The sequence below is a fragment of the Drosophila subpulchrella genome, chromosome 3R, assembly GCF_014743375.2.
Source record: "Drosophila subpulchrella strain 33 F10 #4 breed RU33 chromosome 3R, RU_Dsub_v1.1 Primary Assembly, whole genome shotgun sequence".
Lineage (NCBI taxonomy): Eukaryota > Metazoa > Arthropoda > Insecta > Diptera > Drosophilidae > Drosophila > Drosophila subpulchrella.
This window is the reverse complement of record NC_050609.1, coordinates 3,189,674-3,215,843: the sequence shown is the minus strand read 5'-3', so window position 1 is coordinate 3,215,843 and position 26,170 is coordinate 3,189,674. Positions and strand designations below refer to the sequence as shown.

The following is a 26,170-nucleotide window of genomic DNA, read 5'->3' as shown; positions in this document are numbered from 1 at the left end:
GAAAATATGTAGCATTTCAGGGGCTTACATATGTTGAGCCTCCAAAGATAATTTCACCATTTAATGGTTACATTTTGTAGTAATTTTTTAAACCTTTTACTCAAAATGTAAAAAAAACTAATAGATACTTCCAAAAATAAACACTGCTTTAAGTTTACAAAAGTGAATAGAATATTTAAAACGATGAATAATTTATAACGCCATCAAAACGTTTAACTTTTCAAAATGCGCGCCCTTTTTAACGTTGCCAGATGTCAAACTTTGGTAAACAAATGAAAACCACTTTTCGACGTTAGCCAACACTGGGGCAGTGAACGTTTTTATTCGTTGTTACTTCTCACAAATATTTGTTGTTTAGCCGGCTAGGAAATATATAGTATTAGAATGTTATATAGAAACTAAACTCAGGATGTCAAGACTTTTGATGAACCAACTGACCCACCCCCAGCGTGTCCGCCTGCTGTACAAAACCATTCTGCGACTGCACCGAGGTGAGATGAGCACTACCTTTCCCATAAATATCAACTATTTCACCAGGTTTCTTCGTATTCCACAGGACTTCCGGCGGAACTGCGAGCTCTGGGCGATAACTATGTGCGGGACGAGTTCCGGCGACACCTTAAATGCAATCCCATGGAGGCACAACTCTTCATGACCGAGTGGGCCGTGAGTTTTACGTAATTACCAAAAGGGTGCTCTTCTAAGGAATCCATCCATTGCAGCGCTATGCCTCGACGATCACCCAACAACTGGGAATACGGGGCAAGCCCAAGGGGGAACTGGGCGAAGAGATCGATCCGGAGGCCGTGGAAATGCTCAAGGACGACCAGGTGGTGCAATTATACGAGCTGATGCTGGCGGCCAAGGGCGTAGATGAAGTGCAAGGCAAATAAATTAGTGCATTGCTTTATTTTGACTGTTTCTCCAAGACCTTGTACTCGTATTTAATGTCGTTCTCCTCCTGCACGCCCAGTGGCACGTCGGAATCGGGAGATACCTCTTGAAAGCTGTCGGGGATTGCGGGGAAAAATGTGTCGCACTCGAACTCCTTCTGGATTTTGGTAATGTACAGCCGGTGGCATCTTGGCGAGGCCATAGCCTCCTCATACACTCCACTGCCCCCCACGATCCAAATGTTTTCTATATCGCTCTTATCCTCAAGAACCTTAAGGGCTGCCTCGAGACTGGGACAGAGGAGCACTCCCTTGGGCAGTTCCTCCTCCCTAAGAGTGGTGCTCAAGACTATGTTCAGGCGATCGGGCAGAGGTCTCTTGCTCTCCGGCACTCCGAAGTAGGTTTTCCTGCCCATCACAACGGCATTGCGCTTGGCAGGATCGCTTGTCCGCTTGGTAGTGCGGCTGAAGTATTTCAGCTCGGATCTGCGGAAGGAATTCTTAAGCATGCGGTGATATCTTTGAAAATTCACTTACTTAATGTGCCACGGCAGGTCGCCCTTAATGCCGATGCCGAAATTCTCGCAAACTGCCACGATTAAATTGAAACGTAACATATTTAAGACTCACAAAACAGGATAAACTTCAAAAACATTTACTGAGCCAATAAATCGAACAGCTGATCGATCCTACGCGGGAAAAGATGTTGATAGCAATCGTTAATTTTCTTTTATCGATAGTGCTCTCTCCAACTTACCTTACAAAAATTCCACACATATTATGTATATTTTGAAGAAAAACAAATTTTTTTTGTATTTAATAATTTATCCACTTTTATTTTTCAGTTTTTAAATGAAGTCCAAACCGCTTTTTATGCCAAAACGTTTGACTTGTTTTTGCCCTTCCTTAACTTGGAAATTACCACAGCGGGCAACAGGTTTTTGATTTTGAAAATATGTCTGTTTTATCCTTATACATTTACGGTGTTTTCCCATTTAATTATTTAAATATATGTTATATGCATCCTGGTTTATTAAAAATGAACAAATCTATAATATTACTCTGGTCCCCCCAATAGCCAGTAGGTCTCCATTTCGCCCTTTCCCTTGACCTTAACAAATCCCCGCGCTTCCACTTTATATCCCACCTTTCTTACCTTGAGGGCGGTATAGTTGGAGAGCTGGATCATCCAGGGATCACTGCTGCTCTCCATTCGCGAGGCGGTGTTAACGGTGTCCCCGAATAGGCAGTATCGGGGAACCTTCATACCAACCACTCCGGCCACCACGGGTCCTGAATTGATACCCACCCGAATAGCCACTCCTGGCAGGGCGTGGGCTTTGACCTTTTTCATCACCCGTAAGGCCAAGTCACAGGCGTGCTCCGCGTGGAGGGGATTCACATCAGGAGCACCCGAGACCGCCATGTAAACCATGCCCACGGTCTCAACTTTATACACAAATGGAGAGATGATCTCTTCGTCCAGTGCCGAGAAAACCTTGTTCAGGGTGGTCACCGCCTGCATGGCATCCTGAATATTATTGGACCCGCTGTCGTAGACATTCAGCACCTCGATGAATATGACGGACACCTCCTCGAAGCTCTGGCAGACGTGCTCCTCGCTCTTTCTCATTCGCTCCGCAATGGGTCTGGGGATCATGGAGTACAGGAGCTCATCCCCCTGCCGTTTCCACGAATCAGCCAGTTCCAAGGACTTTTCCAGCTCATCCGATCGCTGCTCTTCCTTTTCAAACATAATCTCAAGCTTGGAGCAGTGCTGCCATCCAGCCATGACCAACTCCCGACTCAGACCATGGGGATTCAGATCGTTTAGGTACAGACCAATTCCGTGCAGTTCATCCAGATTTTCGATAAGAGGACTGCAGAGGAAGATCAGTGAGTCCACGTCCTTGATATAGAACATCTGACCCTTCAGTAGGATGGATCGGAGGCCCACGGAGTGTCGTCTCTGACCAGTGGCCGGATCGATTTCGTCCTTGGATGTGGCGGCGGCTGCTTCCTCTTCCTTGGCTTGCTCCGCGCTGAGTTCCTTGGCACTGGCCAAAGCCATGGCCTGAGCCTCGTTCAGACTGCTGGCTTCATCGAAGGTGTCGAAGTCAAAGTTCAAGGCCGCATCGTAGGCGGCGCGGTTGTGACCCGTGCGGATGAGTTCGAACTCGAAGAGCACTGTCCGCATCTGCAGAATAGTCTCCCACTCGATCTGAGTGTCCTTGGGCCGCCGGCACTTGAAACGCTCCAGGATATGGCTACCAATGAAGTTCTTTGGGTTCACACCAGGATTATGCAGGATCCACGTTTCCACAATCTTCTCGCCCGCTAGTGTGATTTTCATATCGTGATCCAGCACTATGGTGAAGGGAAACAGCTCTAGAAAGACGTTTAGGTCCACCGGGGGCATCTTGAGCTGAGAAGGATGAGCGACGACGTTCACCCGTTTGGCCATATAATCGCGATTGTCAAAGTCTAGACGATACTTTACAATCACAGTTAAGGGGCCCTCCGTGAGTTTAATGGGACCCGCTGTGCCCCCACAGATATCATTCTGGCTCTCCAGGACATAGGCGGTCATATCCAGGCCGTAAAATTCCTTGGCCACCTCCGTCATCTGGCCAATGAGATACTTGGACATGCCAGTTCTCCCACTGCGGTACAGAATCACGGCACCATCATCATCCATGGCAGTCAACTGCATGCTGGGCGACTTCATCTTGGGATAGGTGAAACGCATCTGCACGTGGATATTATCGATGGACTGCAGGAAATCACAGAAATAGCGTCCCGTAGAGCGGATCATCTTGTCGTAGCCGAAGTTACTGAAGAAGCGGACGAAACATCGTCCAAAGAAGTTCATGCAGAAGTCGAAGGATTCTCCAGTGCTCGCCGATAGGGCTGCTGCGAAGTCCGGCATCAGTTTGTCCGGATAGATCTGGTGCGTCTTGAAGCTCTGGTGCTTGCAGTCGACTATCTGACAGACCTTCCTCCAGGTCTCCATCCCGTACTCCTGCTGGATGTAGTGCTGTACGCTCTCGTACAGCATTCCGTACATGATGACGGTGGGTGTGGATGTCTGCGGTCCCTTAAGTCCTGTCTATCGACCAAATTGCTTTCGCTAAAGTTTTCCTGTAACGACCCAAAGTTGGTAGGCACATAGTGAGGGTGAGGCTGAACAAAGTTTTTCCATCGTTCACAGCTGGTAATTAGGTAAACTGTGTTCGTACCCCGGGGGACTTAAGTCAATTTCAGTGCGTCGGGTCAGGGATTAGCCAAACGCATATATAACTTAAGTGATTGATGGGATTTAAGAAGGTTACTGAATACAGTGCTGCCTAAACGAATTTGTTATTAGGAACAGGTAAGTTCTTTTAAATCTTTAACTCAATCAAACAATTTATAAAATTTTTCGAATCCTTGGACCATTTGTACAATATCTTGTACAATTAGCTCTTTTAATTAAAGAAATTTCAAAGATATAGCTTCCATAGTTCGTAACATCCCCTAGCTTTATAAGCTGGATGAAATATAATAAAGAAATTAAAATTTACTTTATAGGGTCAGAAATGGATAATAATACCTGCATCCTATTAATATTACTTCTCCTTGTCAAAACTAAATTAGAAATATCTTTGGAAAGTAAATAAAATCGGGTTACATATGCCTGCATCGTCGAGGATTTTTAATCTTATCTAGCCGTCAACAACACTCAAGGAAAGTCTGCTTTTCCTCCATATCATTTGATTTATTGCCCCGACAGTTTTATTTGAGTTCATGTGGCAGAGCCACGCACTTAGTCCTCCTACTCCTCGCCCCAATCCCCATTAAGCTTGTCACGTTCCTAGCGAGAGGAACATAGCTCATTGTACTCTTGACTTATTTCCTTTTGCTGTTTGCTGTAATTCGCTGGTGGCAATGAATGCTTTTCAATTTTTTCCACAGAATTACTAACTGAGCCATAAATTCTTGAAAATCTTTTAGGAGTTTGAGTACATTTAATTTTGACCAAGAACATGCAAATTCTGTCAAAGCTAGAGTCGTAAACAGTAGATAAAAATGCTGTTGTTTGTGTGGTTAAATGGAAAAGGTAGCGTTTGATTAATGTTCAGAGAATGTAAGCTGTCAAATTAAACACAAAAGCCTTATCCTAAATAAGAGGTGGGTTTAATTACTCAATACTTAAGTTGGCTAACAAAAGTCTTTCAAAAAAGAAATATTCATTGCTAATAGCTTTTAGGCTAACAGTTTTATAGTTTTGTATTATTATTATATATATTTAAAGGATGCTTTAGTTTAGTTAACTTTAGCTAATGACAATGGAATCGGAAGACCATCTAATCTTTTGACGAATTGCCCTTTTCCGACTTCCGGGGAACCCTTTGAATTACCCCTGACAAAACTCCCTGATTAGGAGACCGTGAAATTAGCTTATTATCATCCTATTATTATCCAGCTTACTTTATATTGCTTTCCTTTCCGCCTCGTTCCAATCCACTAACGGAATCGCTTTCAGTTCTCCAGCATCAAATCGCGTTTGTCTGCACCTCTAAAAGAGTTTTAATTTTATCCACGCGGCATTTGCTCTTCGCTTATTTATAATTTAAGGAAGGCGTATGCCAGCACACACAGCTCCCTCGGATGCGTAAACTCGGGTACGGATAGGTATAGTATGTATATATGCACGCACTTCTCCGGGCCTCTCACTTTTCCGGACTCCGTGTTCCGTCGTCGGCAGTTGCTATTGTTACACTAAATTTGTTCTGCCGCTTTGGCTTCTGGCAGTCTGATTTGTTTCATGATTTCCTCTGACGAGCTTCGTGAGTCTGTCGGTTCTGTTTAGTCGGTTCAGTCGGTTCCGTGGAGCTTTCCCTTTTCGCCGGGACGATGTCGGTCGAATGAAGCGTGCCTCTTTGGCGGTCAGGCCTTTTATAGCCCACCCACTGGAAAGTTGCAGTGGGAGCTATATTTCCGTACCACTTAGGACCTACGTGCCCGCGCCTCGACACGCACTCTCTGTTTGACCATCGTGATCATCATCATCATCTTCATTATTACCAGGAACCGTTGCCAGTCAATGCTCTTTGCCTCAATTGCCACTTTCTCTCCTTCTGATACAGTATAAACATTGACACACAACCGAAGGAGTCATTTTTCTCTCCCTTCATTCCCTTTATGACCCTCATCCCCCACATCGTTGTTTCTGTGCTTGGGGTCCTGGCATTCCGTGCAAAGTATTGTCCTTTGGGTCTTCCGAGTCGCCGTACTATTAAACGGATGTTCCAGGGATAGATAAGGAGAAACCCTGAAGAGGAGCAGAACGATATTACTGTAATATTTTCTAAAATTAAAATTATACTCTTATTATTTAAAAAAAAACAGGAAATTCGAATATTAAGTTATTTTTAATTTCTACCCTACGTACCCATCTCTATAATAATGGTGTATCCAAAGTACTCCAGAACCGATATACATCCCAAAGCCCTGGTACATTTTAAACAGTCTGTCAAATATATCATTGCTGTAGAGTTTTTCCTCTTAGGTCCCTTTTTATACCCCCTTTAACCAGATGGAGGAATGGCTTTGGGGCATCTGTACTCAATGCCTTTTCATTTTAACGCATACCTCTGCTATAAAAGGACACATAAATGTATGTACATATATGTTTGCCTGCGTCCTATATTTGATGTGTTGTTTTAAACCAATTTAAAGAGGATTTCGAGCATTGAACAGAAAGCCTTTTTCCCACTTAAACGAAACGGATTTAGGGAAAGCCTATTAAATTAACGTTGACAATTTTATGGGCAGAACAGAAATTGTCCAAAAAGGATGATAATATGCCTGCTCGAATAAGCGAAGGAGATATTTTGGGCACGCTTAAAAGCCACTCAAATTGCCATTAATAACAGAAGTGACAGGCGCGCGAACAATGAGAAATAGCGCAAAAACTATCCTGTGTTCGTTTTATCAAAGAAAACTTAATTAACGTAACAACAGTAATTACACTCAGAATAAAGGAAGTTTATTAAATAATTTTCATTTGATCAATCTATTTAGGTCCGTCCAAGAAAGCTTATAGATGGTATCTGTCTAGATTATGTACTTGAAATGGGATAGAATTTTTTTTCTGTGCATTTATTATCAGTATTGCACCGGAATTAATTGCCCAACGTCCAGACACTTGAGCTGCTATTTCTCAGCACACGCAAAGTGTCTTAATTTAATTTCTAAAGGGAGCAGGAGAAAGGACCCTGGACCCACGTCTACTTGAGGCTTGTGGATGATGGTGTGCAAAGTGACACGCAAACCGCCCATAAAAGTTATTAAAAATGGATTTTCGGAAATGGTGGTTGTCTGTTGAAAATTAAGAAGGCGGGAAGTAAATTTAGCTTGTAATTGAGGCGGCAGGGTGGAGAATCTTACAGAAATATGAGCCATTGCTTTAAGTTCCGAGTTCTTATAACGGTTCGGTAACCGTTTCATCAGAATTAAAGAAAAGGAAAATAAAATTATACAATTAAAGAAATTTTCAGAAATTAATTTTGAAGAAAATAAAATCTTGCTTGAGCTTTGTCTAACAGTTCCAAATGATGATTCATTTTTTATATTCACCCATTTTAAACACAAATCGGAAAGAGTTCACTTCTCTTTTATTGCAACGAATTACAGAAGCCACAGGTGTCATACAATTTTTAAGAGCATGGTGCTAAACGTTGAGGTGCATTAAATATTCTTTGTCCTTAACCCTCAGGTCCCTCCAGCAGCCAATAAGTCTCCATCTCGCCCTTGCCTTTGACCTTGACGGTGCCGCGGGACTCCACTTTATAACCCACTTTGCTAACTTTATCCCCGGTGTACTTCGACAGCTGGATCTTCCAGGGATCACTGCTGCTCTCCATTCGCGAGGCGGTGTTAACGGTGTCCCCGAACAGGCAGTATCGCGGGACCTTTTGACCCACGACTCCGGCCACCACGGGTCCTGAATTGATACCCACCCGAATGGCCACGTCATCCAACTCGTGACTCTTAAATTTCTTCATCACCCTTAGGGCCAAATCACAGGCGTGCTCCGCGTGGAGGGGATTGACATCAGGAGCACCCGAAACCGCCATGTAAACCATGCCCACCGTCTCCACTTTATAGACAAAGGGAGAGATGATCTCTTCGTCCAGTGCCGAGAATACCTTGTTCAAGGTGTTCACCGCCTTCATGGCTCCCTGAATGCTATTCAATCCTTCATCGTAGACGTTCATCACCTCCAGGAAAATGACGGATACTTCCTCGAAACTCTGGCAGACCTGCTCCTGGCTGAACCGCATTCTCTCTGCAATGGGACGCGGAATCATGGAGTACAAGAGCTCATCCCCCTGCCGTTTCCAGGAATCTGCCAGTTGCAAGGACTTTTCCAGCTCGTCAGATCGCTGCTCCTCCTTCTCAAACATAATCTCCAGCTTGGAGCAGTGCTGCCACCCAGCCATGACCAACTCCCGACTCAGACCGTGTGGATTGAGATCGTTCAGGTACAGACCGATTCCGTGCAGTTCGTCCAGATTTTCGATAAGAGGACTGCAGAGGAAGATCAGCGAATCTACGTCTTTTATATAGAACATCTGACCCTTCAGCAGGATAGACCTCAGACCCTGAGAGGACCGCCGTTCTCCAGTGGCCGGGTCGATCTCGTCCTCTCCCGAGGCTTCGTCTGCGTCCGCAGGATGGGCTTCGTTGAACTCCTTAGCCTTTGCCAGTGCCATTGTCTGGGCCTCGTTCAAATCCATTTCGTCGTAGTTCTCAAAGTCCATGTTCAAGACAGCGTCGTAGGCAGCGCGGTTGTGACCCGTACGAATCAACTCAAACTCAAAGAGGACCGCTCTCATCTGGATGAGGGTATCCCAATCGATAGTGGTGTCTTTTGGACGTCGACAGTGGAACAGGTCCATGACATGAGTACCAAAGAAGCCCTTTGGATTGGCCCCGGGATTATGCATGATCCACGTCTCCACGATCTTCTCTCCGGCATGCGTGATTTTCATTTCGTGGTTCAGGACAAAGGTGAAGGGGAACAGGTCAAGAAATACGTCCAGTTTCACAGTCGGCATCTTCACCTGCGAGGGATGGGCCTCTGTATTGACGCGTTTGGCCATATACTCCCGGTTGTCAAAGTCCAGCCGATACTTTACAATCACGGTTAAAGGACCTTCCGTAAGCTTGATCGGACCGGCTGTACCTCCGCTGATATCGTTCTGGCTCTCGATCACATAGGCCTTGATCTCCAGGCCGTAGAACTCACGAGCAACCTCTGTCATCTGGCCAATCAGGTACTTGGACATGCCTGTGCGACTGCTTCTGTAAAGGATTACAGCTCCGTTGTCATCCATGGCAGTCAACTGCATGCTGGGCGACTTCATCTTAGGGTAGGTAAACCGCATAATCAAATGGATGTTGTCTATGGACTGCAGGAAATCGCAGAAATAGCGCCCTGTGGAGCGAATCATCTTGTCGTAGCCAAAGTTACTAAAGAAGCGCACAAAACATCTTCCAAAGAAGTTCATGCAAAAGTCAAAGGACTCGCCCGTGCAGGCGGACAAGGCCTCGGCGATGTCCGGCATCAGTTTGTCAGGATAAATCTGGTGCGTCTTGAAACTGTTGTGCTTACAGTCGATGATGTGACACACCTTCTTCCAAATGTCGACTCCATACTCCTCCTGCACATAGTGCTGAACACTCTCGTAAAGCATTCCGTACATGGTTTAGATTTCTGAAAATAAATATATAAAAATATATTCTATTAAGAATTTACGCCACTTGGAATTTAATATTTCGTATTAAATATAACAGAATATTAGTATTCCAGGCATTACTTTTGATTAATAACTCTGGATTACATGAATTTAATGTATAAATTAAAAGATGTTTGTTAATTACATTCTTAAACATTAAAAAAAGTCATAATAATTTAAAATAAAAACCTGAAGTAACATATTTATTATGTATAAATGGATTGTTATTGTAATAGATTACTAAATTCAAATATACCTTGTTCAACAGGTCACAGTGGTTTTGTCTTTAGTTTGAATCTCAGATTATTATTCAGGCACCTTTTCGACGTATTTAAATCCTTCTTGGTGTTGCTTTAGTTGGTAATATGCTGGGGCTAATTTATTTATAACTCCATGCAAATTCAATAAAAGCGCACACAATCTGGGGGCACATATGCTGACTACAGTTCCCAAGGCAATATACACACGAACACATTTTCCATTGTTGTTACTCTGATTTTTATTGGATGGGTGCTCACGACTTTGGAGAGGATGCTGTGGATGTTGCCGTGAAATCCTTAGCAAATGTGGACGTTGTGGATCGTAAATTCCAAGCTTAGCAGCTCGCATCCAGTACGTGAATGAAGCGTCTGTCGTTTGTGGCCCCGACTTTTATAGTCCCTCGGCAATCGCTTTAGACTCCTTCCCCATCTGCTAAGTGGAGGGTTTAGCCCCCGTCGGTAGTGTTACATTTCATGTCATTGCTCCTTGTTGATGCCAATTGACGGTTACTTTTCGATAAAATATCAAAAAATGAAAGTTTTATTGCTTTTATATGAATAACTTACACGCACAAACGGATAGCCCCTAGAGTTTGTCACGTAAATCTTTATAAAGGTTTACGGTTGCCTTTCCCCAAGTACGTTAGAAATTCTTGTAATTTTGTTTATTTGATGTGGGGATTTTTTTGCCTTGTACTACGCTACAATTTACATTTAGGTTTAAGAGGATTTCAAAATGCCACAGTATAAATCTTGGGAAGCACAAGCATAAATGTTGACATTTTAATGGGCATTCCTGGCGGAAGTGATGATAACGGTTAGGCAGGACTGGTATTTGCATAAGCACCACCTTTTTTTTTTTTTGGTACTTCACAACAGCCATAAACGTGACAACGTATTTAATTAGTGCTCTTCTTCAACACCCGCTTGCTTGTCCAATTTGATTGGGCCACGTGCTGGAAGGGCGTTGACATCTCACTTGTAGCTTATAATCCCTGGGGTAGACGTAGACTTTGGGTCTACTAGGATACCCACCAGCCCATCGCCAGACACGCAATCGAGAAATAAAAGTCGTAAAATACGCCAAACGATGAAAATTATGAAACCATTTGATTGATGATAAGGGACCAATTGCGGTAACCACACAACGATAACCAGACTTTGTAACATTTACTTCAAAAAAATCGCCAACCAATTAAAGACAAATTCGAATCGAATGCATTCGGTTGCTCCTTTGATGCCGGCTCGGTTTACTAAATTCTAAATGATGTTTTCAGAAATTCCTCATTAAGTACGGCTTTCAGATTTTGTATCCGCCTAAGAGGCGCCTCTAGTTTATTTTGGATAAGCTTGACTTACTTAAAATATTCCCATGAAAAGGGCTCATAAATCGCCTGTTCGCATAGAAAATCCAGTTTGTTTTAAAATTCAATAGGAATATGCAATATCTTAAGTCTTGATCTATTTGCCCAGTCCGACCTTGTTGAAGAGTTTGTCCTTAACGATCTGAGCCATCAAGCCGTGTATCAGTTCAATGGTTGAGCGGCTGCAGTCTCGCGTGGCCTTGGACAGCTTGTCCTCGGAGCGCTTCTCGTTGACATCGGTTCCTGTTGATGGCAAAACTATTAGTCAAATGCACCATTCTCCACCTCGACTTGTTATGTACCGCGACCTAAAAAGTTCTCACTCTGCTCCAGCTTCTCGGAAAGGTCCATGATCTGTCCGGTGGTGTATTCTGTGTTGGTCAGCAGACCCGAGCTGCCCAGCGTGTTAACCCAGTACTTGTTCCACAGGGAGTCCAGCAGCTTGCGGTCGAGTGCCGACTTGAAGTAACTGATTTCCAGGGGATAGTACTGCTTGCAGTGAACACCAAAGTCCTCGATTTTGTTCAGCGGGATGGTCTGGTATTCCGAGGGCTCCTCATTCGGCGGCTTATAACCCTTTGGATAGGTACGGAATGCACCCAGACAGACCTTGCCAGCGGAGACAGTGCGCACTGGATCGACCACAATGGCCACGAAAGGCTCCTGGTACGTCTGATTGAGCATCTGGGTTGACACATCGATCCCGGACAGCCAGCAGCCGTAGCCGGGATGGCTGTGGTACCAGCCCACGGCGTGTTCCATGCGACCCACCTCCTTGGCTGCCTCCATGTAGGCCGTCATGTACTCGTAGGCTTGGGCCTGGGCATTAACCCGGGTTTCAGTTCCCTCTACTGGCAGTGCAAATGCATCCATCACGATCTGCAAGGAAGTGAAGTGTCTTTAAGTTGGAAAACTCCACATCTTCCAAAACCGACGACTCACCATTGTGTTGTCCTCCACCTTGCCCAGCATTAGGCCCATCACCTCCAGTGTGCCACCCGACCGGGCGTGCATCACCATCTTCAGGAGAGCCAAAGCCGAGATCTTAATGTCCTTGAAGAAGTGCGGATCCTTCTCCCAGGGCTTCGCGTCGATGATCTGGCGCTGCTGCTCCGCGTCGTAGCGGAAGATCTCATCGCAGCTGGGCAACGTCTGGATGTTGTTCTCCAGCTCCCAGGTCTTCTGTGCTGCGTCGGAGTCCATTGTTTATGTACTTTTTGCAATTTCCTCGCCTTTTGTTGCAAATTTTTGTTTTTTTCCGGCTCTAGTCTAGAAATGGCACTTGCACCTTGCAAGTTCTATCGATAGGTTAGGTCAGTGAGCTACATTCGATATTTTCTGACATGGTATCGTCGTAGAATCTTTGTTGATAATGTACCTATTCTTAGAACAATTTTATACAAATAAAAAATGATTACAAGTCAATATTCAATTTAATAAATAATTTATTATAACTTCACAAAAACAGTTACACAAAATAGACATATTTACAAGCCCAGAACCAATGTTAATATTATGAATATGGTGATGGGGCACTCGCTTTAATTAATTTGTATTTAAATAACACGTCAACTTTTTAGCTTTTTTTATATACAAAACAACTTTCTGAGAACTTTTACTTCGCGCTCTTTTCGGTGCATCTAACTGTAATGTGCCTGTTGCTTTTCAACACTGCAAGACCGGCTTGCTCTGCCAGGGCTGCATTTGGTTGCTGACAACTAAAACTATCTGAATTCGTTTATCCAATGTGATTAAAATATCATATGAGCGTTATTAAGTTATTAACATGGTCATTTTTACAATTAACCACCCTTAATAACCATTAACTGAGAACCAACCTTTACCGAAACCAAGTTGCCAGCTCCCGCGCCCTTAAATTCAAACGTAACGCATAAGCCGGCGCATTCGAACAGGGTTGGCATGACTTGCGCGTCCATTGCAAAAAAAAAATTCCTGCACAGAGTTTTCGCTACAATTAACTGACTGCGGCAATCTCGTGATGTTGGCCGTTAAAAAGGCGATTAATGGAAAAGTGTGATAGAAATCAGTGTATAGAACGTGGATGAAGTGTTTAATTGTAACCGCAGTGTCCGAGATTTCCCAATAGCTGTGCGGCTTTTCATTGCATTCGCTTCGGTATTCGTTTTCCCCGCACCCAAGCCGCATTTGAGACGCCGCTCGGAAAATGTCGCTTGAAGGCGCTAGGCTGCGCTACGAGGACGAAAATGGCGAGACCGTGGTGCTGGCAGCCAAGGGACGCACCTTCCAGGTGGGCTCCTACTACAACTGCGACCTCATCCTGGAGGGGCCGCAGGAGGAGCGCCTGATTTGCGAAATAAACTGTGACGCCTTCGGCAGGGTGAGTTTGTATTGAAGTGAGACCCAAACAGCCGCCCTAAACATCCCGCGATTTCGTCACCCAGGTCATCATCTACAACAAGTCCAGCGAGGACCCCATCCACCTCAACGATGTGGTCATCCACGGCAAGCGACCGCTGCTCCACGGGGGAAAGATCACCATTCGGGACAAGGTCTACACCTGGGAGTTCCCCAAGTCCTCCGACGCGCAGGATGCACCGTGCACCCCAGAGCGCCTGTCGCCCAATGAGCAGGCCTCGAACTCCTGCCCCTCACTAAAGGTAAGTACCCACAATCTCTGCCAGCAAGTACAGTCCTTCAAGTCCTACATGTGATCCCTAATTTTTCTATTTGTCTTAGCAATCGCATCGTCTGCACTCCGAAAAACGCTTGACGGTTCACAAGTAAGTGAAAATCAGCAGGCAGACGCCTGACCGACTACCTGGCCAACCCCTAAAATGTCTTCGAGCTACAACAATAGGAAAAGAAAAAACCCTGCTGCCAGCATGTGTTGCCTGCCTGTTAATGGTCCCCATAAAACTTATCTTCCCCGATTCCTTTTTCAGTTTTCACTACAGCATAAATTCGGATGACGAGGGCAATACTTCCATTGAGTCGCGCGATCAGAGTGAGTCCCACTTGGAGGAGGACGCCCTGAATATCTCACCTCCACCCAGCGCAGAGACGACAACCTGCGAGACGCCCAAAGTAGATCTTCTGGAGGCAACGCAGAACAAGGAGAACACCGCAACGCCTCCAGGTAGCCACCAGAAGCTGCTGAAATTGTGCGCCCTCTCGGACGTGGTCATCACCTCTTTCTCGCCGCGCGAGACGGGCGTCAAAGTGGAGAAGTCCTTCACATGTGTGCGCAAACCGGCCCACGCGGCGTCCACTTCGACTTCGGTGACCATTTCCACGCCTAAGAGTGTGTACAGCACCCCGAAAGGCGGTGTGCTCTCGGAGCTGAACGAAGACAGTTGCAGCCGGGATCTGATGGACTTCGGCACGCCATCCACTTCGACGAAGGTAAAGCGTGCGTCGTCCATGTTCTTGATCGACTTGACCACCCCCTCGAAGCTACGACCAACAACCAAGCAAACGCCCACACCCAAACAAACGCCCATTAGTGTGGACAGCACGGATGAATCATCCGATGCATCGCCGCTGGTTATTGACATCACCAACTCCGAAACGCCACCCTCACCAGGACCTTCACAAAGGTACAAAACCCCTCGGCGAGCGGCTGGCACCGCAGGCGCCACACCAAAGCGAACGCCCCAGTCCTTGATGAAACGGGCGCTGCTGACCAGTACCAAGAAGCAGATCGCCGCCAACCAGACAGATAAGACAACTCCTGTGGCCACCACCAAACGGGCATCACTGTTAGATGCTCGTCGCCAGTGCCTGACCACTCCGCGTCGTTTGCCATTCCATCCGCACAGACGGACACCAGTCCACCGGCCCGAGGAGCAGCCGAGAGGCAAAACGCCTAAAACCTCGCCACGCAGGCGGATATCGCTGATGGAATCTCCCAGGGAAAACAAGGTATCCCAGCTCAGAAAGTCCTTTGTGGCCGCAAAGCGCAGTCCCGGCGTTGACAAGAGCAACAAACTGGTAGCCAAGGCGTGTCGGTCGCTGAACTCGCCGAAAAGCGGATCCCCTAAGCCGGGATCACCCAAGCCATCATCGCCGTGTCCGAGAAAAACATTTAATGCCTCGCAAATCAAGAGCTCTACTCCGGAGAAACATGACGACTCAAAGGACGAGTTGAGCCGAACCTTCACTATCATGGATGATACCCAAGGAAAGGAAAAGAGTGCTGCAGGGGCGGTAATCGAAGCGTTGGCTGCTTTTATAACAGGAGAAGATGAGGGTGATGCATCCATCCAGCTGAGTTCCGTATTCGAGAAGAGCCTCCCGCTTAGTAAATCAAAGGAACCTGTATTTGTCGAACAACAAATCGGTTCAATCAGTCCAGCAAATGAAAAGGAAACTGATTTAAATTCTACAGAGGACAAGGTGAATTCTGAGCCAAATGTTACATTCGAGAAGAGTATAACTAAACGTGAACCTTGTACCGAAAAAGACTTAGAAACTGTTAAAGATCAGGAAGGAAATAAAAATCTATCAAATACAAGTCTTCAAGACAAGAAACAAAGCGAAACTGTGAGCTTTCCTGTCAATGAAAAAAGTGAGGAACCGATTATCGAGGATAGCATCTGTGAGGAAGTCCATGCGAATATTCCCAAGGAAAGCGATAATGGTAAGCAAGAATAATATTTAAAACATTTTTAGACAAAGCTAAAGACTTCCTTCAAAACCATTTCAGCTAATCCTGAGGGCGTAATTGAGGACAGCATTTGCGAAGAGGTGCCATTGGAAAGTAAAGCTGCTGAGTCCACTTCAATTGGTAGGTATTAAACATAGTTTTTACTAAGAAAATACTCAATATCTACTTAATAGCAACAGGCGAGACAAAACAAAAGATGAATGAACAAACACCAAATGTAGATACCCCCGTACTTCGGAGGAGTTTGCGCCGCCTCTCTGTTGACCAGAGGACAGTGGCCACAACGCCGCGAAGAAGCACTCGCAGATCATCGATGGAAGCCGCCAACAAGGAGGTGCCGAAGGACAACATTAAGCGCTCACGCCGCGCTTCCTGCTCTGCGGTGGAAAGTCAGTGCAATGTGGATACTCCGCGACGCAAGCGACGACTCACGCAGGAAATGTCCACGCCAACGCGACAATCGAAGCGTCTGCTGAACACGCCGAAGCGGGAACTTCAAGTGGACGAATCTGTTGGCGATATGGGAGTCATTTTGGAAGAAGTTGGTCAAGAAGATGGTGAGCTAAGTCAATATAATCTTACTATACTACACAAGAAGATTCTTACTGTATTCATACAGATATTTTACAATTTATTTATTCATATTTTTGTATACTTTATTTTGTAACATTTGTTGCCGAAACTTTCTTGCATTCAAAGGGAAAAACAGTTTATAAAATATTACATTATTAAATTATTACGTTACATTTGTTACAGAGGAAAAGTCTGCTATCGCTGACGACGGAAATTATGGCAACGAACTGCCAGACGACGAAGTTGACAAAGTGGATTACCATGGCCTGAGGGATTTGTTAAAAACTCCCAAAAACTGCAGCACCCCCCGCTTTAAAGGACTGAGAGAAATGATGCGCACACCGAAGGTTCCCGCGTCTCCCATTTTGGGCAACATGGCAGAGCTGTTGGAAACTTCTGTTGGTAGCACTCCTCACCCCAAGAGTAGGAACTCGACACTGGCTCGCGTGCAACAAGGAAAGGCACTGGACGGAATTTTAAAGACGCCCAGCGCCAGGAATATAATGGTGCCAAATGAGCCAGCTAGTGCGGTATTAAAGTCTCGCGAGGATTCCTTGGCGGCAACTACCGAATACGATTTGAACATGACGAATACCACGTTGCATCTAGACAAGATATTCGACGACGTGCCCGAAACAACAGGGGCCAACATGGATGACACGGAAACCGAGATAAACGTAACTGCACTCAGCACGGTGACTGGTGTTGATCCCTTGGGTTCTTCAAAGCAAAACGAATCCGTATCATCAGAGGCTCTAATGAGTATCTCTCATAAAGCCCCTGGGGTCACTTCGCTCAAGGATCCGCTGACCAGCACAACATACAAGGCTGCCTTGCAGGCCGATCTTAATCTAAGCGCCATTACAGAATCTGGTTCCAGGACGACTTCACCCAACCCGAACGAGATGAGCGGCATACAATTGTTGGACCAGACCTCGGACTCAATGTTCTCCGAAGCTCTGATAGTGTCGGGCGTGGAGTCCTGCGACGTTACTGTGGATGAGACAAAGGCTTCGGGCCAAACCATCCAACCCACGGATAACATTGAGGATCGCTCCGATACAGACTCAAACGTTGGCCTTACCGAGCCCCTGGTATTTAGTGATGACGAGGAGGAGCCAAAGGATTCGGCAGTCACTCCGAAAAAATCTACTTGTATCGAGGAACCATCCATTGCCTATAAGCTCGAAGAATCCGCTGATTTACCTGCAGAGACATTAAGTAAAAATGAAAAGGATTCTATAACAGAAATTTCTCTGATTGAAGTTGAGGATACCACAATAGAGGGCAGTACTAGCGAAACAAATCATCAAGATGACAAAATTAAGGACAAGAATTATCTGGAAATTAAACTAGATATTTCAAAGGATAAGGAATCACCAGGTGAAGAAAATAATGAGCCCCCGGTGGTCGAATTAACAATCATAGAATCCGAAATATTTCCTCTGGACTCAACTGCAGATTGTTCGGTCAATACTGCCAATGTCCTCAACTCAAGCACGGATAAGGAATCACCAGGTGAAGAAAATAATGAGCCCCCGGTGGTCGAATTAACAATCATAGAGTCCGAAATATTTCCTCTGGACTCAACTGCAGATTGTTCGGTCAATACTGCCAATGTCCTCAACTCAAGCACGGAGAAGATTATACCTAGCGTGGATTTGAAGCCAGACAATTTAGAGCCGACGAATCTTGGCGATGTCGAGGCACCAGAAACTTCAGCTGAAAAAGCTTTAAAAAAAGTTGTTCCTCATTTGGATCAATCAGCCATCGATACATCACCTTCCGAAAAACGTAAATTTGAAAAGACTTCTGAGACTGGAACAAATCAACCCCCGATCGAAACCTCGCCTTCTAAAGATGTATCAGAAGAAAGCAAATCTGATGTGGTGCCCACTGATTGTGAAACTGTTCAACCAGCCATGGAATTGTCCACTGTTGCAGAAGTTGATCAACCAGTCATCGAAACAACACCTTCCGAATCACTTATTGTGGAAAACAACCCCGATGAGATCCCCATTGGTGGTGAAACTGATGAAGAAGTCATTAAAACATCACCTGCCAATGAACTTCCAATGGAAACCAAACAGGATGACCCCATGGACGAAAAAAAAAATCAAATAGTCAGCGAAACATCACCTTCCGAAAAACCTTCCCCAGAAAACCAAACAGATGATGTGCGCACTGATGGTGAATCAGATCAAGAAGCCATCAAATCATCACCTGCCGAGGAACTAATCGAGGAAGCAAAGTCTGATGAGGTGCTCACCGATTCAGAATCTAATATTATCCAAACATCATCTTCCGATCTTTTCGAGGAAAGCAAACTTGATGAGGTCCCCACTGATGGTGAATCTGATCAAGAAGTCATCAAAACATCACCCGGCGAGGAACTCGAAGAAGAAGCCGAGTCTAAAGAAGTTCCCACTGACGCAGAATCTGATAAACGTGTCATTGAAACATCACCTTCCGAACAACATTTCGAGAATAGCAAACTTGATGAGGTGCCGAAAGATGGTGAAGCTGATCAGGATGTTATCAAAACATCTCCTGCGAAAACACTGCCAGAGGAAACCAAACCAGAAGAGCCCACTAATCAAACATTCATTGGAACCTCACTTTCGGAGGAACCTTTAGGTGAAGATAAACCTGATGAGGTGCCCATTGATACAAAATCTACTCAACGAGTCGTCGAAACATTACCTCCTGAACTAATAACCGAAGAAGATAAGCCGGATGTAGATGAGGTTCCCGCTGATGGTGAAACTGCCGAGGTCCTTCCAGAAGAAGCCAAGCCTAATGAGGTGTCTACTGATGCACAATCTAATCAACACTTCATCGAAACATCACCTTCTAAAGATCTCTCCAAGGAAAATAAAACAGATGAGGTGCCCCCCTATGGTGAAGCCGAACAGGAAGTTATAGAAACATGTCCTGCGAAAGAACTTCCAGAAGAAACCAAACCTGATGAACCGACTAATCAAACAGCCGTCGAAAAATCACCTGCCGAGGAAATTCCAGATGAAGCCAAGACTAATGAGGTGTCTACTGATGCGGAATCTAATCAAACAGCCATCGCAACATCACCTGCCGAGGAACTTTCAAAAGAGGTCAAACTCAACGAGGTGCTTTCAGATAATACATCTGACCAACTAGTCATCGAATCATCACCCGCCGAAGAAGTTCCAGAGGAAACCGAACAAGAAATTGAGCCACTTGCATTTGAAATTGCCACAAGCCAAAATGTTCCTCAAGATCAAATAAGTAACCTCGATACGGGAGACATTGGTGAAACGAGCGTCAGCGTGGCTGTAGATGAGGTCTCTGCCGTCGATAGTGAACAATTTGAGGATCAACAGACTATTCAAGACGAATCAGTGATTATTTCCTCTGATTCTGAAGACGAAAACAAGGACGAAGAATCTTTGGGTGATCCACATGCAGATAAGAAAGAAACTTCCATCAGCGCAGCAGTTGAGATCGAAAATTCAAATGATCTAGATCTAAAGGAGGGTGGTCCATCACCACCTGCAGACGCTAAAATTCCTGAAAAAACTAAAGATGAGTTTGATGCGTTGGAAGTAGATACTTTAACGGATGCCGCCTGTTCTGCTGATCAATCTTCTAAGAATGTGGAACTCGCCAATGAAAAATCGTCACGAGCAGATACAAACGAAGATTTGGCAAGTAATGCCGCTTCGTTGGATACATCCACAAATGTAAGTTATCCTAAGGTCTCTCCAGATGAAGAAGGTATCAAGTCTGCTCCTCAGGATGAAGTTTCTGCCTCGGAGGAATCATCAAAAGAAGTTATGGCTGCGGATAAAGAAGACGCTGGAGAATTAAGTCAAAATCAAAACGGTCCTTATGATGCTGCACTGGAAGAAAGTCCACAAAGTAAACCACTCGTGACTGAACAGAATAAAACACCATCTATTCTGGAGGAATCGTCTGCTTTGGATAAAACTGAGGAAGATACGACTGCAGATACAGAAATAGCTGACGAACGCCCACCGCCAAAGTCCTCTGGTCAGGAAATGGACCATAAGGTTATTCAGTTGGATGTATCGACCATTGTAGAGCAGAATACACTAGATGAAAGCTCAGTTGTTACAGAATCCGCCACTGATCCTTTCAAAGAGGATCTCAATTCGGACATACTGAGGGATGGCACTACTGTGGATAAGAAGGAAGCCACGGAGAATCAAAATGATATTACAGTAATTGAAGATTGCGAGACTCATCAGCCAAAAGAGTCATCTGCTTTCGACAAAACAAAGGAAGATAAGGAGCTGGACAAAGACGAATCTAAGGAGGAATATAATCAAAACGAACGCGACGACGAGGTTATTCAGTTGGAAGCCTCTAGCATTGTTGAGCACACACCACTGGATGAAAGTTCTATAATTGAAGGAGCCAGCGCTGATTCTATACATAAGGACAGCATAAAACAGGCAAACGATTCGATCGAAAAAAAATCAGTAAAATGTCTGTCTGAAGAGTCATTAAATCAAAATGGAGTTGAAGATGATGTGATTCAGTTGGATGCCTCGAGCATTGTTGATCAGTCCAAACTTTTTGAAGAATCTATCAGTGATCACCCAAGGGATGTTTCCATTTTGGCGGAATCATCGAGTCTCGACCAATCAAAACTAACTTTAATAACGAGTCAAATGGGATCGGACGACAAACAGACAGAAGCGGATGAGGCTGAAGAAGCGACAATGGATACGACATCCTCCAGTAATCAAGAAGTTAAGGCAGTGGAACCGGAGATAATTTCCAAAATTGTTAAGCCTAATTTAACAGAGAAGTCGGACGCCCAGAACAAGATCATCGATGGTAATATTTCTTTGGATACTGAAAGTCCTAACAATTTCATTTTAAAGGATAAAGGATCTCTAAATGCTGAAGTCCTTGCAGCGCAGAATTCGGACCCTAAAAAAGATGAAATAGATATAAAACAGCCAAAGGATATCTCCATAGACGCCACTCCTGCACAAGTAATAGTACTGAACTTATCAAGCTCCCATGGTTTAGAAACTACAGATATAGTTGAGGCTTCATCATCACAACAAGTAACGCAGGACATTTGTGCGCCTAAATCTGAAGATAAACCTAAAGTTCAGCTTCAAGAGTTATCTGATTCAATAGCTGAAGCTCACGAAGCCCCAACTAAAGTACAGGAAGCTGAAAAGGAAAAAAGTGGCATTTCTAAAATTTCCTCAGATGCTAAAGAATCTGTCGTATATGATGTTTCAAAATCCTTCTCTGAAAGCCAAAGTGTATCAAGCGAGGAGGTTCAAAAGGCTGCCGAAGACGAGGCAATAATCGACTTGGATTCTGCAAGTGAAGAAAAAGACGATGAAGAAGAAGTTGAATTCATATCAGAGCATAAAAGTATGGTTACTCCAAATACCGAAGAACAAGCTAAGCCCGATAAGCCTAATACCGAAGATGCCGTTTCCGGAAAGTATGATGTCATTACAATAGATGATTCAAGTTCTAGCGCCCAGGGACCTGAAACAACGGACGCCACTTCAGTAACACCTCAAGAAGAATCTACTGTATCAACGTTAAGTACTTCTGTTTCAGAAGAGCCTCAGTCATCCGATGAGCTAGCTCAAGTAGAAACTATTAAATCAGCGCATGTTGAAGAATCTGTTTTTGCCACTAAAAAGAGTGATGATGAAGCTGCTTTGAATAATATTCCAGAACCAGATACTATTCATGAAATACACGACAGCCCAGCAGCTGAAGATTTAACTGCTAAAGAAAAATGCGATTCTGAAGAAATTGCAAAATGTAATGACATTGATAAGCACACTTCTACAGTTGTGCTTGATGAGGATTCTTCAAGCCTCACCGATGATACCAAACAATGTGAAAACAATTCTGAGGGTAAACCAATTGAGGAGTCTGCACAAAATATTTCAACAGAAAAGGTCGAGCTTAAAAATAATGAACCAGAAAAGCCAATTTCTGAAACCGCCATTTTGCAGTCATCGAAGATATCTCGCAAGCCATCGAGCCAAGAAGAAACTTCACCGGATGAAGGAAAATCTAAGCCAGCAAAACGAACGACTAGGAAGGGATCGGCATCCACTGATAAACCAGCAGAAGCTGCTGTATCTGAAAGACCCAAGAGGATGGCACGAAAACCGTCTTCTGAGGATTCGAAAATAGAAGAACGTGTACTGGATAATAAGCAAGCGGATGATGCCCACATTAAGCTCAGGGGACGAGCCAGAAAACCATCAGTGGATGTTGATGATGACAAACCAGAATCCATCACTGAGAAAAGAAGGGGACGAAAACGTACTCCTTCAGTAGAAGTTATTGAAACCATGGCACAGAAGAACACTGTAGAAGAAGTCCTAAAAGATGAAGAAGCTCTGCAACCCATCATAGAGGAAGAGCCGGAGTCTGGAGTTGAGGAAAAGAAAGAGTCAAAGGCAGAGGAGGATTCCAATCAGAGGGAGATCACCACAGAGAAACCTAAGAGACGTGTAAGGAAGGCATCTGCAAAGGAAACTGATACTATATTGGACACTAAAGAAAAGACGAAAGATGTTCTAGAAGCCATCAATGAAGCTAAAGGCGATCATTTGGATATCCCAGAGCAAGAGGATCCTGAAGAGCTGGCAACCGCTGTATCTTCAACTTCATCAAAGGAAGAAAGCAAGTCATTAAATGAGGATACAATCCAGAAAGAGACAACCGTAGAAAAGCCTAAAAGGCGCGGACGAAAGGCTCCTACAAAAGAAACGGACACCACGTCGGACAAGAAAGAAAAGGTTGCAGATGTTCTAGAGGCTGTCAAGGAAGGTGGAATTCAAAATCGAGAATCGTCGGATGAGGTGAGGGAAACAAAGTTCGATGTTGAGGAGAAGGTGGAGTCAAAGGACGAGGAGAATACCAACCAGAAGGAGAGCATCATAGAAAAACCAAAAAGACGAGGTCGGAAGGCATCTGCAAAAGAAACGGAAACGACATTCGACAAAAAGGAAAAGCCTGAAGATATTCTAAAAGCGGTTGAAGAGGACGAAACTCCGCAATCCAGTCAAAATGTTTCAGGTCATTCTGAGCAGGAAGCGCCTCAAGGACATGTACCCATTGAGGCTTTAAATGTATCCAAGGAAGAACAAGATAAAACGGCTGAGCCTGAACCCAATCCCCACCCAGCTAAGACTAGTAGGAGGGCACGCAAGGCATCAGCTGAAGATGTAAGCAATGTAGCAGACAAGAAGCACAAATCAGAGGACCAAACTATTGAAAAGCAAGGTGAGGGGTCCAAGGAAGCCGGTAAAACTCGCGAGGTGAAACCAAGGCGGAGGGTACGCAAACCTTCGGCAGAGGTGGTAGAAACCACCGCTCCTAATGACACACAGGAGGTGGTGGCTTCCATTCAAGAAGATCAGTCAAGTTCAGACGACCAAAATAAACACCAGCCGCCGTCCCGTAAATCAGCAGAATTTAACCCAGAAAGTGCCCAGGAACCAGCTAAGGATGATAACGTTGAAAGACCCAAGCGTCGGGGCCGCAAGCCTTCTGTGGACATTGATCATGTAGTCCAAGAAGTTGTAGAAAAACCCAAGCGAAGGGGTAGAACACCAGCAGGGCATGATAAACCGACGATTGCTGACGAAAAGTCGGACCCGCCATTGCAGGTTGTTGAGCCAGAGAAAAAGACCAGACGCAATGTACGCAAGGCTTCGGCTGAAACTGTAGAGATCGTTGTGTCCAGCGAGGATGAGCAACTTCAGCAAATCGAAGAGGCAGCCGAGCCGGTTTCGGAATCCGAACCGTCACCAATTAAGCCACCACCAAAGGAAGAAGAGGGGCACAAGACACGGCGACGCGGTCGCGAGCCCACGGCAGAGACGATTGAGGTGCCGATAAAAACGAACTCGGCCGAGGAATCGGATGAGATCCCCACTCACTCACGCAGGCGTGGGCGCAAGGCCACCGAAGATGAGGCCCTAGCAACTATAGATCTAACGCAGCCCAAGACAAAGCTTCGTGGACGCAGGGCGTCCTTGGAGCCGGAACACAAGGAGGAAACCCCTTCAGAGTCTCATACCGAGGACGCGGATCCACCAACAGCGAAGACAACGCGGCGCGCTAGAAAGCCAAGTGCTGATGTGGATGCGACACAAGTGGGCGCACCGGAGAAGAAACTACCAGCACGGCGTGTCCGCAAAGCCTCAGCGAGTGTCGATGAAGGAACGCCGGTGGCAAAAAAGGCGACAGCTCGTCGCGGTCGCAAAGACGAGACCCACGAGGACGAGGAAAAGAAGCAGATCGATTTACAGGACCTGCCGACGGACAGTGTTTCGGCGCTCGTAGTCACATCAGGCTCCCCGACAAAGACTGGCGATGGGGAAGAGCTTACTCCACGGCGCCGAGAGGGCCGCAACCTGCCGCGTAAAAACTATGAGGAGGCACCAGACGATGATAAACCACACTCCGCGCTGCGACGGGCTCGCAAGCCAGCGGCAAGCAAGGCGCTGGCCAACAAGGTTTCAGAGCCAGATGCAGTTACTGCTACTCCGGTAACCAAACAAGCGCCCGTGGAGGTAGAAGCCACTCCCGACAATACGGTGGTCCTGCCAGAGCCCACGACCTCGCAGCGACGGGAGGGACGGAATCTACCGCGCAAGAACTACACGGAGGCGCCGGACGACGACAAGCCCACATCGTCCCGGGGACGCCGGGTACGCAATCTGACTGCAAAGGCTCTGGAATTGATTGTAGATTCCTCGCCACGTCCGGCAACTCCAAAAAGGACCAAGAGCAAGGCGGTCGAGGACGAGGAGCCTCCTGCCAAGAAGGCGACCCCTGAGGTACCACCAGTAACGTCAGCGCCGGAAGAAGAGCCTGCGCCCGCGGCTAAGGGGCGTGGCACTCGTCGAAAGATCGAACAAAGCGAATCGGAGGATGCGGACGTTAAGCCGGTGAAAAAGACCGCACGCGCCACGGCTCGCAAGGCGAAAGTTGAGGTGGAACCGGAGGAGCATCCGCCCGTTAAGAAGGCGCGGGGTAGAGCACGTTCCAAAACACCTTTGGGAGAGCCTCCAGCTACCCAGGAGGAGGAGCCGGTCAAGAAGCCCGCTGCCCGCAGTCGAGCTCGAGGCGCTAAGGCAGCAGAGCCGGAGCAGCCAGTCGAGGATACCCAAGTCCAAGACGCCGCCTCCACGTCCGCGGCGACAGGACGAGCTGGACGAGGCAGGAAGGTGCACTTCGAGGCAGCGCCGGAGGTCTCAACAAGTGAGGATGCACCAAAGCGGGCAACTCGATCACGCCGGAAGTAATATCTATATATTTCATCTTAAAGCTTGAATAACTTTGTATAATTTTTTGTTTATTTCATAATTCTGCATTTTTTAACCTTCGTTATTGACTTCTGTATAAAAAGTTTGCATTTATCAATTAATCAAGGCATCATAACATTTAAGTTCTATTGTTAGTCCTCCATTTCGGTAGGATATATTTGGGATGGCTCCCCTCGCTCAGAAAGAAAACTAACCTTAATAGAGTTAAGGCATTAAACATTATTAATACATATAGTTTACATTTTAAGACACTATCGAACATCCCCAAAATAATAAAGATTCGTAAACCTAAACCCTGAATGCTTATTATT

The 26,170-nt window shown here is 45.5% G+C and overlaps 6 protein-coding genes across 8 annotated transcripts; 2 read left to right on the top strand and 4 right to left on the bottom strand.

The window, feature by feature from the left end:
- Positions 1-287: 287 nt before the first annotated feature.
- Positions 288-928, top strand: LOC119555220 (succinate dehydrogenase assembly factor 3, mitochondrial). Its single transcript, XM_037866487.1, has 3 exons — positions 288-491; positions 557-666; positions 723-928. Exons 1-3 carry the CDS (start codon positions 410-412, stop codon positions 891-893), a joined length of 363 nt encoding a protein of 120 aa, XP_037722415.1. The 5' UTR covers positions 288-409; the 3' UTR covers positions 894-928.
- LOC119555211 (dihydrofolate reductase) lies at positions 891-1,593 on the bottom strand. The gene is made up of 2 exons (XM_037866475.1): positions 1,431-1,593; positions 891-1,379 (listed from the first exon to the last, which is right to left on the bottom strand). Exons 1-2 carry the CDS (start codon positions 1,508-1,510, stop codon positions 908-910), a joined length of 552 nt encoding a protein of 183 aa, XP_037722403.1. The 5' UTR covers positions 1,511-1,593; the 3' UTR covers positions 891-907.
- Positions 1,594-1,780: 187 nt separating this feature from the next.
- LOC119555093 (soluble guanylate cyclase 89Db) lies at positions 1,781-5,733 on the bottom strand. Its single transcript, XM_037866312.1, has 2 exons — positions 5,364-5,733; positions 1,781-4,034 (listed from the first exon to the last, which is right to left on the bottom strand). The coding sequence occupies exon 2, from the start codon at positions 3,958-3,960 to the stop codon at positions 1,951-1,953; it is 2,010 nt and encodes a 669-aa protein (XP_037722240.1). The 5' UTR covers positions 3,961-4,034; positions 5,364-5,733; the 3' UTR covers positions 1,781-1,950.
- Positions 5,734-7,589: 1,856 nt separating this feature from the next.
- LOC119555100 (soluble guanylate cyclase 89Da) lies at positions 7,590-10,277 on the bottom strand. Its single transcript, XM_037866322.1, has 2 exons — positions 9,936-10,277; positions 7,590-9,657 (listed from the first exon to the last, which is right to left on the bottom strand). The coding sequence occupies exon 2, from the start codon at positions 9,644-9,646 to the stop codon at positions 7,643-7,645; it is 2,004 nt and encodes a 667-aa protein (XP_037722250.1). The 5' UTR covers positions 9,647-9,657; positions 9,936-10,277; the 3' UTR covers positions 7,590-7,642.
- A 967-nt stretch (positions 10,278-11,244) lies between these two features.
- Positions 11,245-12,600, bottom strand: LOC119555168 (COP9 signalosome complex subunit 5). Of its 2 annotated transcripts, none has more exons than XM_037866419.1 (3): positions 12,246-12,600; positions 11,612-12,182; positions 11,245-11,546 (listed from the first exon to the last, which is right to left on the bottom strand). In XM_037866419.1, exons 1-3 carry the CDS (start codon positions 12,504-12,506, stop codon positions 11,401-11,403), a joined length of 978 nt encoding a protein of 325 aa, XP_037722347.1. In that variant the 5' UTR covers positions 12,507-12,600; the 3' UTR covers positions 11,245-11,400. The 2 variants fall into 2 exon arrangements, with proteins under 2 accessions (XP_037722347.1, XP_037722336.1); XM_037866408.1 differs by having other exon boundaries at positions 11,606-12,182; positions 12,246-12,598.
- A 631-nt stretch (positions 12,601-13,231) lies between these two features.
- On the top strand, positions 13,232-26,152 carry LOC119555004. Of its 2 annotated transcripts, none has more exons than XM_037866155.1 (7): positions 13,232-13,662; positions 13,727-13,942; positions 14,022-14,065; positions 14,228-15,924; positions 15,991-16,071; positions 16,131-16,508; positions 16,708-26,152. In XM_037866155.1, exons 1-7 carry the CDS (start codon positions 13,489-13,491, stop codon positions 25,836-25,838), a joined length of 11,721 nt encoding a protein of 3,906 aa, XP_037722083.1. In that variant the 5' UTR covers positions 13,232-13,488; the 3' UTR covers positions 25,839-26,152. The 2 variants fall into 2 exon arrangements, with proteins under 2 accessions (XP_037722083.1, XP_037722077.1); XM_037866149.1 differs by having other exon boundaries at positions 16,125-16,508.
- Positions 26,153-26,170: the final 18 nt, after the last annotated feature.

What these genes read in the sequence shown, in the direction of transcription:
- LOC119555220 (XM_037866487.1), top strand. Translation starts at nt 410, where the DNA reads ATGTCAAGACTTTTGATGAACCAACTGACCCACCCCCAGCGTGTCCGC. An exon ending in CATTCTGCGACTGCACCGAG is followed by an intron (nt 492 to 556) that starts GTGAGATGAGCA and finishes CGTATTCCACAG; the next exon opens with GACTTCCGGCGGAACTGCGA. An exon ending in TCTTCATGACCGAGTGGGCC is followed by an intron (nt 667 to 722) that starts GTGAGTTTTACG and finishes CATCCATTGCAG; the next exon opens with CGCTATGCCTCGACGATCAC.
- LOC119555211 (XM_037866475.1), bottom strand. Translation starts at nt 1,510, where the DNA reads ATGTTACGTTTCAATTTAATCGTGGCAGTTTGCGAGAATTTCGGCATC. An exon ending in GACCTGCCGTGGCACATTAA is followed by an intron (nt 1,380 to 1,430) that starts GTAAGTGAATTT and finishes TTCCTTCCGCAG; the next exon opens with ATCCGAGCTGAAATACTTCA.
- LOC119555093 (XM_037866312.1), bottom strand. Translation starts at nt 3,960, where the DNA reads ATGTACGGAATGCTGTACGAGAGCGTACAGCACTACATCCAGCAGGAG.
- LOC119555100 (XM_037866322.1), bottom strand. Translation starts at nt 9,646, where the DNA reads ATGTACGGAATGCTTTACGAGAGTGTTCAGCACTATGTGCAGGAGGAG.
- LOC119555168 (XM_037866408.1), bottom strand. Translation starts at nt 12,506, where the DNA reads ATGGACTCCGACGCAGCACAGAAGACCTGGGAGCTGGAGAACAACATC. An exon ending in AGGTGGAGGACAACACAATG is followed by an intron (nt 12,183 to 12,245) that starts GTGAGTCGTCGG and finishes ACTTCCTTGCAG; the next exon opens with ATCGTGATGGATGCATTTGC. An exon ending in TGAGAACTTTTTAGGTCGCG is followed by an intron (nt 11,547 to 11,605) that starts GTACATAACAAG and finishes TGCCATCAACAG; the next exon opens with GAACCGATGTCAACGAGAAG.
- LOC119555004 (XM_037866149.1), top strand. Translation starts at nt 13,489, where the DNA reads ATGTCGCTTGAAGGCGCTAGGCTGCGCTACGAGGACGAAAATGGCGAG. An exon ending in ACTGTGACGCCTTCGGCAGG is followed by an intron (nt 13,663 to 13,726) that starts GTGAGTTTGTAT and finishes TTCGTCACCCAG; the next exon opens with GTCATCATCTACAACAAGTC. An exon ending in TCCCAAGGAAAGCGATAATG is followed by an intron (nt 15,925 to 15,990) that starts GTAAGCAAGAAT and finishes AAACCATTTCAG; the next exon opens with CTAATCCTGAGGGCGTAATT.